Source organism: Trachurus trachurus (assembly GCF_905171665.1).
Source record: "Trachurus trachurus genome assembly, chromosome: 1".
NCBI classification, from domain to species: Eukaryota; Metazoa; Chordata; class Actinopteri; order Carangiformes; family Carangidae; genus Trachurus; species Trachurus trachurus.
This window is the reverse complement of record NC_139891.1, coordinates 9,655,233-9,670,235: the sequence shown is the minus strand read 5'-3', so window position 1 is coordinate 9,670,235 and position 15,003 is coordinate 9,655,233. Positions and strand designations below refer to the sequence as shown.

The 15,003-nt window shown below is 45.9% G+C and overlaps 1 protein-coding gene across 1 annotated transcript; it reads left to right on the top strand.

Moving 5' to 3' along the window:
• Positions 1-5,357: 5,357 nt before the first annotated feature.
• On the top strand, positions 5,358-12,745 carry pcdh18a (protocadherin 18a; the record flags this gene model as incomplete). The annotated part of the gene is made up of 4 exons (XM_083976844.1): positions 5,358-8,304; positions 8,992-9,080; positions 9,719-9,891; positions 11,889-12,745. The coding sequence occupies exons 1-4, from the start codon at positions 5,815-5,817 to the stop codon at positions 12,743-12,745; spliced, it is 3,609 nt and encodes a 1,202-aa protein (XP_083832970.1). The 5' UTR covers positions 5,358-5,814.
• Between the last annotated feature and the right edge of the window lie 2,258 nt (positions 12,746-15,003).

The window sequence follows — 15,003 nt, the reverse complement described above, 5'->3', positions numbered from 1 at the left end:
AGATGAACAGTAAATTTCACACTTCAAGTGTCAACACAAAAATCCAAAGCACGTTAATACATGCATGACAGGATGTAAATGTGTTGGCACAGATTTGTCAGATACACAGACTTGCTGCTGTGGCACGTATCAAGCGACAGTAAAAACACCAGTTCCAACATTTTTGTGGAATTTACTGATTTGCTTTCTCGCTGAGAGTTAGACGGAACAACTCAATGCCACCGTCGCAAGAGTCCAGTAAATATGAAGCTGGAGCCAGAGGCAGATTAGTTTAGCTTAACTAACAAAGACTGGAAAGAGGGAAGGAGCCCAAAGGTGATACAGTTAGCCTTCTGTGAAGCTCATTTAATCTGTTTTTTTTTATTGCAAATGAAACCAATCAACCAATCACCCAACCAACCAACCAATTAACCAATCAATCATACTCTATTATTATGGCCCTTGATGCAAACATTATGTAACACAAATTGGTTTATTCAATTAAAACGAAGCAATAAACAATGTTATACTGTTTTTCCCTACAACTCCCAGCTTGTTTGCTGGACTGTTGAGTTTTCTAAGTGCTGTTATGTGGGTATTGTGTCTTTTGCTTTTGCACATGCTTATTTTGATTCTCTTTGTCAGCTTCATGTGTGTCTTTTAAGCTGATTCTTTGTGGTTGTTTTGTGTCTCTTTGTTGTCATTTTTGATCTACTTTTCATCCTTTTGCATGTTGAATCTCATTTTAGTTGTTCTGCATGTCTTTGGGTCTCTTTGTATTGATTATCCAACTTTTCCAATGAGCTATTTCACACTTCATATAGGGGGTTTGGTCCTGGGGTACACACTCACTGACCTCTTGGGTCTATTGACTTGTGTCCAGTAGGGCTGTTCAGTAATCCATCCGTGTGTGGACACATTTCTTGAGTAATGAGGTATTATTGGGGCAATTTCAGAAACAAATTTTTTTTTGGTCATTTCAGTGTTTTCTGAATTTCATCACTCACTGTGCTGCAGTGCTATATAGCCAATAGTCCCTCTGATTAATACAGCCAGAAAAAAAATACACATATATCTTAATAAATCAGAATAATCTAGACGTGGCTGAAATGCTAACAGAATAGAAGTAATTATAAGAAACTAGTGAATGTAAAGACTTTAGACAGTTAGAATTGCCGTGACCTTGGTGGGGGCAATTCAGTTATGTTTCCTATTACATGTGAAGCCGAGCCATAGTTACATAAAGAGACAGAGAGAGTGGTGCATTCCTGAGTGCTGCGGTGCTGATCACTTGTGAAGCCTTTGTGTTTCTCTGTGCCATGTCTTGGTGGGGCAAAGCACCTCGCTGTCAGTGCCATTCAGTCAGATAATGTGTGTGTGTGTGTGTGTGTGTGTGTGTGTGTGTGTGTGTGTGTGTGTGTGTGTGTGTGTGTGTGTGTGTGTGTGTGTGTGTGTGTGTGTGTGTGTGTGTGTGTGTGTGTGCGTGTGCGTGTGTGTAGGTATGAATCAGAGAGAGAGAGAATGAGGACAAGTAAGAAATGACTGGATGATTAGACTACTCCATCATGTCAGCCAACAAACACAGGAGAATAGAATAGGATAGAATATAATATAGAATAGAATAGAATAGAATAGAATAGCACTATGCCGTTTGATTTGACAGCATAGAAAAACGCAGTTCTACATGGGGAGATTTAACTGCTGAAACTCAAAGAGAAGCACTGACAGTTCACAAACTTCCAGTCACTACTGGCTTCAAGAGGAGAATAGAACAGAATAGTAAATGCATTGGTCAGCCGTACAGTACACCCATGCCAGAGTTAAAATGACACTTTATACTGGTCTTGCAGAGGAAAGGTATGAATATTTTATACACCTCTCCTACCGCATAAGTCAGTCAAGTCTGTAAAAAAAAAAAAAAAAAAAAAAAAACTAATAAGAGTCTGTTCTTTTCATCGACTGCCGGGTTGGGGGTGCAGAGACGCGCCCACTTTAAAGGTGACCAGACACACTCTTTCTTTGCCTCATAGTTCAGGCCCGGGCTATAAATTTGTCGCCCAACTGTTGACATCGCCTGCAATATGCTGCGCTCAGAGTGTGATCACCGCATGCACTGTGAGCAAGAACAAGGCAGTGCACTCTTTCTTGTCTGCTCGCACAGACACACACACACACACATATACAATGGTGGCCAACGAGTCATAAAGTAATAAAGCTCTATGGACCTCTAATGAAAGCAAAGAAGAAAAGGGGAGAGAGAGGAGACTCGGATGAATAACAATCATTGCACTGATGGGGGTGGTTGTAGTGTGTGTGTGTGGGTGTGTGTGGAGAGGGAGGGCGGGGGGTATCAACTTATCCCTCCTGCAGCAGCAGTGAAAGCAAATTCCCAAATCTCTCTGTGGTCCTCCTCCTCCTCCCCCTCCTCCTCCCCCCTCTGGAAAAAGGAATCCACCAAATCGCCGCTAATTGAATAAGTGACAATGAGCGGGCAGACGAGGCGACAGATGCTCGCGTGCCTTTACAACCAAAAACCACCAGCTTCTCCGCACGCACACACTCACACACACACACACTCGCGCGCACGCTCACATTCCTCTTGACTCCAAAGTGGACCGGGGTCCAGGGGCGCGCATCTCCACCGCCGCACGCACCTGCTGAGCCTATTGAGTCGTAGGAGAGAGAGAGAGAGAGAGTGTGTGTGTATTGCCAAGATGGTCATGAATGTTGGTGACAGACGTTTAATTCACAGTATCACTTTATGGCTACAAGGCCCCCCGGCCGGACATTGAGCCAATTGTTGGCCACTGCATAGTGAAGAGTGCCGCGCCCTGGCACTGGAGCTGTTTGTTTGTTTGTTTGTTTGTGCTGATAGCAAGCATTTGTGCAGACACTGATCCGGGTTTCAGAGCCGCCTGCGGATCAATAAAAAAAACCTTGTGGGAGCTGGAAGCAGGAGAAGTTAAACACACAAAAAAAACTTACTTAATCCAAGAGACGACATTTCTGCACCTGCTGCGGATGAATATTTTAGCTCAATTATTGCTGTTCTTAAGCATTAAAAGGCCCATGTTTGTTCGGCTGCTCTGGTTATGTAGCGTGCCTAAATGTATTAAGGCTCCATCTGCTTTTTACTTAGATTACCCCCACCTCTATACATTAATTGTTTTATTCTGCGCAGTGTTTAAGACCCCCACCCCAACCCTCCCTCCAACTCCGTCTTCTTTCTTTCGCTCCCTTCTTCCATAAACTCCGGAGCTCACTTTGTTCTCTAAATGTGATTAGCTTCTCTGGGACGCAGGGAGTAATTGCATTACTGCATTGTGGAGCATTTGGAGCTATGGAAATGCTGGGCGCCCGTATCAAACCTGTTTAAATAGGCTACCATGCGCACTATGGTGAAAGATGTGCAAAAAAAAAAAAAAAAAAAAGCAGGGGTGAATGCAAACATTTTGCAGACATGGATCAGGCGATGAATAGACACTGGGTATAGTGGGAATAAAGGTTTTCCGCCAATTTACGGGCTGGGGGTTCAAAAGGAAAGCTTCTGTTGGTGCCCGTGCACAGTTTGGAATATTTAATAAACTATTGTTTTCAGCCAAACGCGCAGAAAGCTTTCAGAAGCTGCGCAGATGCCTTGCGTTAACACATTAGCCCACACTGAATAACCTGGTTCAAGTGGATAACATCATCAAGTCCTGAGACCGTGTTTATACTACATTTCTCATGCAGTCGGTAGCAGCTGCTGGTAAATTATTCATCTGTTTTGCAGTTTCTGTATCAGTTTATTTCTTAAGGTTAATTATGGTATTCAGAAGGGTTCTCGCAAGTGTTGACTGAGAAATTAGCACTATCAGCGCGCGGACAGTTATGAGTTTAGTCTTTTATTGAAGGGGAGTTGTGTTGTCGGGTTTCTGCTCCAGATGGTCACCTACAGTACAGGCTCGTCTCATCCTCAGCTCCCGCTGTAATATTTGTTCTGAATATGCAACGGGAGTTCTTTGACCTGTTACTGCAACAGCTCAAGTTCCTTATCAGCCTATATTGAAGGGCGCACATACACACAAGCGCACACCACAGCACGCGCGCAAAATGTGTGAATGGATCTGGAAAAGCTGCTTGGTACTCCACAATCCCCCATGACAACTCATTTCCTCACAGTTGTGTGGGGTTCGGGGCTCCGCTGGAGTCTTGTTTGGTCGGCTGTAATCGCCGGGTCCTAGTGCCAAACAAACCGCGCCAGATGGTCTCCAGAATGCTCGGTCCCAGTTGTGCACATTCGTTAAACTTTAGATATCTCTCTCTCCCTCTCTTTCTCTCCATCTCTCTCTCTCTCTCTCTCTCCTCCTCCTCCTCCTCTTCTCTTCCTTCATCTCTCTCTTTCTGTTTATCTTTCTCTCTGCCCTCGCCAGTGCATGCGCATGTAGGCTGGACACAAATGAGACTTTTTTTTTCTGGTGGGGGAAGTAAAAATGCATGATAGAAACTCGTGTGTTTCGGATGCAGCGCTCGTTATCAAACCCCATCCTGCGGGGAGTTTGAAGTGATGTTGAACAGATTTGTGCACGGGGACAGAGCTGTTCCTCGGCGTGACCGACTCTTTAAAGGCATTCATTAGAGTCCGGCTCCCTTTCAGCGCGATTCGCCACACAGCTTATACTCTCACCCATAGACAGCCACATATATATATATATATATATATATATTTATATATATATATATATATATATATATATATATATATATATATATATATATATATATATTCTGCACTCAAATCATGAACAAAGTCCGTGTGCACGGAGAAAGGGGAGGTGGGGGGGTAGTCAGCTGCCACTTGAAAGAGCAGAAATACAGTATAAGCTCATATGCGCTAATGCCAAGGCATCCAGTGCGTCAGTCGTGTAGTAGGAGTGAGTGGTGACAGCTGCTTGAGGCTGGGTTGGGTTACATTTTATATGTTGTATTTCACACGCGTGTCTGCCACGACTTTAAAGGTGGCGACTGTATTTTTTTGTCTTTGTCTAATGAGAATTTAGACTCTTTCTCGCCGTCTCCATGCTGTCTGGAGGGAACAGACCCGAAGCGACAAAGTTGTAAACCTTCCTGTGTTTTAATAGCATCAGGGTAAGCTCCCTGAATGGATGTTTTCTTCTCCAGCGTATTTTTTCCCCCCTTGTCCATTGTAGAGGAATGGTCGTTACTCTGAAAAAGTGGGGAAAGTGAACCCCACAGGGCGGGGTTTTTTTTTTTGTTTTTTTTACCCCCCACTTTCTCTTATTTCCCCCCTCTTGCGCCTCCTTCTCCTCTCCACTGTAGAGTTTGAGTGGCCACCAGCCAGCTTTTGATTTAAGAAGCCTTTGCCTTCCCCGGGATGTGAAAAGGGGGCCGTGGCTGATGTACAACTAGTTGGTTTGAGGCGGGTTATTTTGGGCAAGTCTGTGTGCAGAGGCACCTCAAACGGAGAGAGGGAGCGTGAGAGAGCGCACGGCGCACAGACCAGACGCAGGGAGGAGAGGGAGAAAGGCGCACAGATTTCAACGGCACTCGGCTGGTTTTAACGCTCACTACAGCATGTCTGTGTATTAAGGGAGGACAGATAGAAGTACATTTGGATGCTTTTATGGAAATCAGTGCAACTTGAGCTAGCTTGTCTTCAACAAACGAGTGTTGTTTCTTCTTCTTTTTCTTCTCATCGCTCCGCTGAGAAAGCGATGCAGCTGCTGATTGAAGGTGGGCAGCGTTTACGAAGTTAAAACTGGATTTTCCTTGCTCTACATTTTGGAGCACATTTACTGGATCTGATTTTTTTTTTTTTCATTTGCTTCCATAAAGATGCAAGCAAGAAAAATGAAGGGACTATTTCTGGCAAGAATGTGGAAAGTTCTGGTTGTTGTGGCGCTGGCTGCACAACATGCCACCGGTAAGACACTGAAATATCAGATCTACGAGGAGCAGAAGGTTGGCACGGTTATCGCCCGTTTGAAAGATGATGTCGCGGATGTTCTGGCTAAACTTCCGAGCTCGGTGTCGCTCCGCTTCAGAGCTATGCAAAGAGGGAGCACGTCTTTCCTCACGGTGCGCGAGCAGGACGGAGAAATCAGCATCAGGACCAAAATCGACCGCGAGAAACTCTGCGAAAAGAACCTCAACTGTTCCATCCAATTCGACGTGCTGACGCTGCCCACCGAGCACCTGCAGCTGTTCCACGTCGAGGTGGAAGTGCTGGACATTAACGACAACGCACCCCAGTTTGCCCGTGCCGTCATCCCCATTGAGATCTCCGAGAGCGCGGCCGTGGGAGCGCGCATTCCCCTGGACAGCGCCACGGACCCCGACGTCGGGGAGAACTCACTATACAGTTACGCCTTAGAGCCCAACAACTTCTTCAAGATTGACATCCAGTCCCGGACCGACGGGGCTAAATACGCAGAGCTGGTGGTGCTCAGGGAGCTGGACCGGGAGGTGCGCTCCGGTTACGAACTTCAGTACACGGCCTCTGACAGGGGCGTTCCCCCGAGAACGGGTTCGACCCTCCTCAAAATCAGTGTCGCTGACTCAAATGACAACAGCCCGATTTTTGACAAGTCATCATATGTCATTAATCTCCCTGAAAACGCACCTGTTGGTACTCTGCTCATTGACTTAAACGCCACCGACGCGGATGAGGGCACCAACGCCAAAATAGTCTACTCCTTCAGCAGTCACGTGTCCCCCAAAATAATGGAGACGTTCAAAATGAACCCCGACAGCGGTCACCTGACCCTCATCAGGCGTGTGGACTATGAGACCATTAACTCCTATGACATCGACGTGCAAGCGCAGGACATGGGTCCCAACTCGATGCCCGCTCACTGCAAGATCCTGGTCAAAGTGGTAGATGTGAACGACAACAAGCCCGATATCAGCATCAACCTCATGTCCTCTCAAGGGAACGGAGACGCTGCTTATATATCTGAGGCTTCTGCTCTGGACACCTTTGTAGCTTTGGTGAGGGTGGAGGACTTGGACTCGGGGTTGAATGGAGAGGTAGAGTGTAAACTTCACGGTCAAGGCTACTTCAAGCTGCAAAAGACTTATGAAAACAATTATATGATTCTGACCAACGTGTCTCTGGACCGAGAGAAGAGGTCAGAGTTCAGTCTGACGGTGGTGGCAGAGGACAGAGGGACACCCAGTCTCTCCACTGTTAAACACTTCACTGTGCATGTCACTGATGAGAATGACAACCCACCACGTTTCGAAAAGGGCAGATATGAAATCTTTAAATCAGAGAACAACGCCCCCGGAGCGTATCTGACCTCCATCATGGCGACCGACCCCGACCTGGATGCCAACGGACAGGTGAGCTACTCCATCTTGGAGAACTCCGTTCACGGAAGCTCCATCTCCACCTACGTCACCATCGACCCCTCCAATGGCGCCATCTACGCGCTTCGCACGTTCGACCGCGAGGACGTGAGTCGCATCTCCTTTGTCGTGCAAGCCAAAGATGCTGGGAAACCCCCGCTGCTTAGCAACGCCACGGTCGTTCTCAACATCTTGGATGAGAACGACAACCCGCCGGTCATCGTGGTGCCCCAGCTCTGGAACTTCACCGCCGATGTGCCAGCGTCAAAGTTCACAGAGGCCGGACACTTGGTGACGGTGGTCAGGGCGACCGACCGCGACACGGGGGTCAACGCCGAGCTCATCTGCTCCATCGTCAGCGGAAACGAGGAGGGGTTCTTCCTCATAGACCCAAGAACCTGCGAGATCCACGCCAACGCCAGCCTGGAGAACTTCCCCCAGGAGAGCGCCGAGTTGACGGTGGTGGTCCGAGATCAGGGAAGCGAGAGCCTCAGCGCTAAGGCGGTTCTGAAAATCACCCTCTATGAGAACATGGAGAACCACGTCCAGGTGATGGACCCTGGGGAGTCTACGTTCGACACGTCCCTGGTCATCATCATCTCCCTGGGGGCCATCTGCGCCGTGCTCATGGTCATCATGGTGGTGTTCGCCGCTCACTGCAACCGCGAGAAGAAGGAGACCAGGCACTCCTACAACTGCCGGGTGGCCGAGTCCACCCACCAGCACCACCCCAAGAAGCCTTCGCGGCAAATCCACAAAGGCGACATCACCCTGGTTCCCACGGTGAACGGGACGCTGCCAATCAGATCCCACCATCGCTCGCCTTCGGCCACGCCCCCGATGGACCGAGCCCAGATGGGGAGCAGACAGAACCACCACAGCCGCCAGTCCCTCAACAGCCTAGTGACCATCTCGTCCAATCACATTCCAGAGAGCTTCGCCCTGGAACTGGCGCACGCGACTCCACCAGTGGAGGTGAGCACATACACACCCTGACACACAAACACACACACACACACACACTTGAAAGTCAATTACTCTCAGAGTTTTCAAACATACTTCCACAGCCCCTTTTCCAGATTCTCTCTCTTTCTCTCTTGTCTCTTTCTCTCTCACACACAAATAAACACACACACACACACACACACACACACACACACACACACACACACACAAACCAGCCTTCTCATCCTCACACAGCTGTCTCCGTTTGAGCAAATTAACTCATCTCCATGTGACAGTGACTTAATCAACATTGCCCTGTAGTTCAGACTGACTCTCATTAAAAATGCTGATGATTATAGATGTGTCTTTGTCTTTACCTTGTTTACACTCTGTCACCATCACCTCCATCATAACCACAACTCACCCCCTCAGTCATATGTCTCCATATTCATCTAGACTCACCCCCCCTCATCAACCTTTTTTTGTTATAACGTCATCCATTTTGTCTCATCCATTTTCAGCAGCCTTTCCATCAGACATTTTGTGTTTACTCATCCATTATTTTGTCTTCTGTGTTGTCTCTCTCTCCTTTTTTTCACCTCCCCCCCCCCTCTCAATTTCCCATCTGTTATTCACCCACCCCAAACCCCCACCCCTTTTTTTTCTGTTTCTTTTTCGTTTGTTTTATTTTGTTTGTTTTGTTATTTTTGGATGTAGCAAGTCTCACAGCTTCTGTCCATGCTCCATCAGGGCCAGTACCAGCCCAGACCCAGTTTCCGTGGCAACAAATACTCCCGCAGCTACAGGTAATTTACCCCTATCCCTCAGCCCTCTCCCTTCCTCCCCTCAAAGATTATCTTTTGTTTACTTTTTTTAAAACCACTTTGTTTCATTGTGTATTACATTCCCCAACAACCTGTTGTGAAGTTTTGCCTGTCGGCTGCACAGTTACATGTAGACCATGATTTGGTATTTGTGTAAATGTATTATTTTTTTTATTCATATTCAAGTTGTTATCATACCAATGTCATTCAGTTCAAAAGTATGCAACCCATTTGTCTGAATGTCACAACAATTTTCAGGCTAAGCTACTTTTCTTTCCAAAGAATGGGGCTCAGGTTTTGAAGTGTGCATCCATCACGACTTTCATCATAATACTCCCTCGTATATGATCTGAGAATGATAGATTTATTGATGCCCACAGAGGCTGCTGTGATAGATTTATTGATTGCCACCACTTGTGTGTGCAGAGTATTCGGGACAGACTCCAGACGCAGCCTTAGATTTTATGTGATGGATTTATTTCTCATTAGTTTTCTCTATAAGAGGAGGTGGATTGTCAGGATGTAGAAGAAGATGGCACACAGCTTTTGTATTTTTTTTATTTTATTTTGTTGCAAACACCGGATGTGTTTGTCATCTCTTGTGAATGCCTCTCCTGCAGATATGCATTACAAGACATGGACAAGTTCAGCCTAAAGGACAGTGGACGTGGGGACAGCGAGGCGGGGGACAGTGACTGTGACATGGGGAGGGAATCCCCCGTGGACAGACTGCTGCTGGGGGAGGGCTTTTCTGACCTGATACACCTCGAAATGCACCATCGACTCCACCCAGGTGAGCCCGGATGAACCAGCCTTTTTTTCTTCTTCTTTTTTTCTTACACTTTCTCTTTCTCTCTCTCTCTCTCTTTCCCAAAACTTTTTGTTTGTGTTTTTGCACCTTTCTTGCCATGACTTGCCGAATTGGCTCCACTCAGCTGAATCACATTCCTCGCACCTTCTACAGCGAAAGCTCACACACGACTATCATTTCACCTCCAAAGTATAATCGCACCTCAACTTAGTGTTAACTAGGCTTTGGTTAATGGTCACACTCTCAGATGAATTCTGTGGAGGATGGATCCAGCCTGAGTCTCATGAAAAACCTGATTCTCCCTCCTGATTTCTTCAAAATCAGATATTTAAAGGGTTCTTCCAACCAAATGACCCATGCTGTCCCTCAGACCACACCCAGGCCTTAATGTACCTCCTGCCTGATACATTTCAGCACCATGGACAGCACCAGGTCTAAGCCCATTATTTGCCTGTACACCTGCCTATACAGCCACTCCATTCACCCATGTTGCCAACACAATCCCCATTGTGCTCAGCCCCATTCTTCAACACAGCCCTCATTTTCACGCTCGTTATCACACTGAGAGAGGTTATAGTGTGTCTGGCTGTTTGTGTTACTGTGTGTGTGTGTGTGTGTGTGTGTGTGTGTGTGTGCGTTATCTGCCCCTCGGATAGAGTCGTGTCTGTAAAATCCTCCCTGGAGCGGAGATGAGTTGCCTGTCACTCATCGGTATGCGTCTCAGGGTGCTGTTTTTATTCCTCCCTTCTTTTTCTTTTCTTTCTCTTTTTTTCCCCCCGGTGAGTGACAGTGGTACGCTTTCATGTCTGAACTGAGGAGAATTCATAGTAATTGCTTTTAGAATTATGTTATTCTCTCTCTCACTCTCTCTCTCTCACTGATTGTCCCTCCCTCGCTCTATCCCGCATGCCCAAGAGCTCCTCGCCATCACTCTCTCTCTCCTGTACTCGCTAATATATTCTCTATCTTTATTGAGACGGATAAAGGGAGGGGTGGTGGACATGGACGGTCTTTCTTTATCTCTTTTTTTCCCTCCCTTTGAGAAAGACTTGGAGGTGTTGCAGCCCTCCTTCTTCCCTTCCCTTCCACTATCTTTTATGCTAATATGAAAGAAAAAGGGGAGGGGAAGGAGATAATGGGCTGAGAGGGAGGATTATCCCTGCTTCTCTCCAATAGATTTCATTTGTTTAGATTTTTCTATTTAGATGGGCAAATGTGGCTATTCATGCTAGATATGATAAAAGAACTAAACAAGCAAAATCCCCGCCTCAGCCACACAGTCGGGTGTGTACATTCTCGGCAAGAGCAGCCAAATATTACATTAACATCTGCCTGTGATGCCATTTGAGTGGGATCTGGCAGTTATTTATTTATTTATCTAGTTCCTGTGATTGTTTTCATACCTGGCACTGCCTGGAGATCCGTGCTGTTGGCTGTAAATACCACCAATCTGCTCCCCCAAGCAGAAATATGAAGAGATCAGGAGGAGAAGGAGGAAAAAAAAAAAAAACACACACACACAGACACACACAAAACAGGGAATCTAACCAGTACCAGGCAGAGCTGTGATTTTGATATTAATGAAAGGCTGGAGTTCTGCCATATAAAATATTCAATAGGTATTGTACACGAGGCATTCTAACAGCACAAGGCAAGGTTTGTCAGACTCAACAGCCCTTGTTTCAATGCGAGAAAGAAAGAGGAAGGGAGGAATCAGAACCATGACCTCCTGCTGAACTGTGAATCTCATCAAGTATAACAATGCCTGATGGCAGTCTCAGGGTTTATGACATGTATTATTCAAACGTATTGACACATTTTGTACACAACATTTTTTAACAAACTCCACTTCTGTCTAAGGAGTACTTATCACCTGAGCCTTATGAGTTGCTTTGTAGTGCAGTAAATACAGGTTGTTTTTCAAGCTGGATGTGCTCTAACGCTCTCTTTCCCTGTTCTTGTTTTTGTTTTTGCTTTAGCTATGAGACTGTGCACGGATGAATGTCGCGTCCTGGGACACTCTGACCAGTGCTGGATGCCCCCCCTCTCCTCCCCCGCCTCCTCCTCCGACTACAGAAACAACATGTACATCCCCGGGGAAGAGTCGGCGCAGCAGCAGCCTCAGATCGACGATGACCAGTCCTCCGTTGACTCGGAGCGCCGCAAGAGCTTCTCCACTTTTGGCAAGGAGTCTGGGAGTGAGGAAGCCGGCGCCGGGGGGGTCGTCGCCGCCGGAGGAGGAAGTGACGCATGCGCAGCCGGAGGAGGGGCCGGATCCCTCCTCACGGAGATGAACTCCGTGTTCCAGCGGCTCCTCCCTCCGAACATGGACTCGTACACGGAGTGCAGCGAAACGAGCCCCCCCTCGTCCTCATCGACCGCCGAGAGGGGAAGCGGACGCGGAGGCAGCGGTGCTGGTAACCATAGCAACAACGCCGTTCCTCAGGACAATCGTAGAGGGTTGTTGCCAGGTGGGAAAGGTCCGGCCTATCCCCCAGGTGTGGCGGCATGGGCAGCCAACACCCACTATCTAAACCCTGGAAGTGGATCCGTGGGGACCAATCACGTCTCCCCCTCCTCCGCCTCCTCCTCCTCTTCCACTCCTTCATCTTCAACCTCCACTCCCACCTCCACTAACGGACAGCCGCCGCACCTCAAGTGGCTGCCGGCCATGGAAGAAATCCCAGAGAACTACGAGGAGGACGACTTTGACGGCGTCTTCCATCCGGGTCACCAAGGTGGCAAGCGCGGCGAGAACCGCCACGAGGCGGGCATGGACGCTAGCGAGCTGGTGCACGAGATCAACAAACTGCTGCAGGACGTCAGACAGAACTAGAGGAGAGCATAGCATGGTTACGGCGTGTGAACTGGGAGCAACATTTTCAAACACCATCCTGGCAAAATGCGTGTACTTTGTGCCGACATGTATAAACTAATAATGATGACTGTTTCTTGTTCACTGTAATGCTTGTCTTGTTTAATTTACCAAATATCCTCTTGTGCGGCTCAGTGCTGAGAGACTGCTGAGAGAAAAAAAGTGAAACGTGGCACTGATGTTGCGATTGGAGGTGACGCGACGGTATGAAAGCGAGCGCTCCGAGAAAACAGATTGCTCAGTTGTCATTGCAGCCGCTCGGAAAGTTGCTTGAATGAGTGATTTCAAAAAGAAATCCACCAACAAAGACTGTACCCTTACTTCATTTGTAATGTTTACAGCAGTGTGAACAGACTCCACGGGGAGAAACCAACAGTTGTGTGATCTAATTTCTGCTTTTACAGTGTACAGTACTGTACAGTGTCTGTGGAAAAAAGCAAACTCACTTGAATATTGTGCTCTGTCTCCTGTTTTGTTATTATGGAATGTAACTGTACAATTTGACCTTTGTATTTTAAAAATACACTCTTTTCTACTTCTATATATTTATATGTGTCCATGTATGTTTGTACAGAACAAGAAAACAAATGTCTATTTTTTATATTTGTCACTGCATGTCTTAATCTCACTCAATGTCTCTTTTTCCTCTGCCCCATTTATTTTATAAAACAACTGTATTTAATTTTGTTATTGAATGTGTGCGTGTGTGTGTGTGTATTAAAAGTAATCACATTCCGATGCAGTTCCATGTTGGAATTTGGTTTTGTATGGTAACATTGTGACCAGTGGATGATAAATAAAGTGGAGGGATTCATAAAAGGATTATGTCTGAGTAGTATCTGTGATTTCATGTTTTATTTCATTCAAATTGTCTGCGTCATTTACCTTCCTCGTGTTTTTCTCTCTAACTGATTCCATTTGCCCCTCTGTCTTTTACCACCCCCTTATGTCCAACTTCAGAACTGCAGCGCAGCCACATCTGCTGTGTGCTTCTCCAGGCAAACCCTCTCAGAGCCTCATTATACCACAATCCATATGCAAGCTTTTGCTACTAAACACACCATTAGCTATGAATTTATTCCCAAATGATCTCTTTAGATTAAAATGCATTTAGGTGTTAATTCAGTACCAGGGCAGGGATTCCCTGCCGCACCGTTTATTTCATTCATGAAAGCATCACGCTTACGGTAAATGAATGAGCAGCCTCTGAAAACAGCTGCACATGACAAGATATCAAAAGCATGATCCCGTTCAATGCAGCCATATGGATTCATTATACAATAAAAAGAAATTGTGAAATGAGTGTCTCCCCTTTCTTCACTTACTTTGCCAGTGGTCACTGCTGGTGATTGGCTGATACTGTCACAAGCAAGAGCAACACATGCTACACATACAGTTAAGAAAAAAGAGAAATTTCAGTTGCATTCAAAGATGTAAAATTCAAAACTAAGGCTAAATGAAGCAATTAACCTCATGAGACTGTGCTTTCCTTCAAAACACATCCACGCACACTCATGAGAACACGTAGCCTACATACACCAGCAGATGCATGTGGGCAACACATGAAATCGCAAACACACACTGACTCACATGCACAAACACTTGATAATGAGCTCATTTGTCTTCATCATTAAGGAGGCCAAGCCTCAATAAACAACAAGCACTGGCTGTGTGTGAGTGAAAGAATGCTAAATGCCAAATTAGCTTAGCCTCCTGTAAACCAAACTAGCCTAAAATTAACTGCAGTAAAGAAGTTTCAGCTAATGAACTTCTTCTTGATACTTATCAAGATGATTTTAATACTGTAAAGGGGTAGTTCAACATTTACCAACATCATTATCACCAGGATGGTATTTTTTTTATTTTTTTTATTGTTGCACAAATAGTTATGTACTACAAACATTTATGGCATACAGTATGTTTCTTTAACAACTCAATAAAGGAACAGGTGCATATGAGAACCCAGGGAAAGAAAGAACACACACACATACAGTATACACATACACATACGTATATACACGCACACATATGTGTATAACATTTATAAAATAAATCAACAAAGGCTATGGCTTCTTTTGTAAATCATATCGATCAATAATACTTAACAGTTTAATGGCATTTTTCTTTTTCATAAGGTTGGGGGCTTTTATGAAATTAAGAAATTAATTATGAAACATGTAAAACATAGGAGTCGATTTTAGAAATTTGCACTTGTGTAT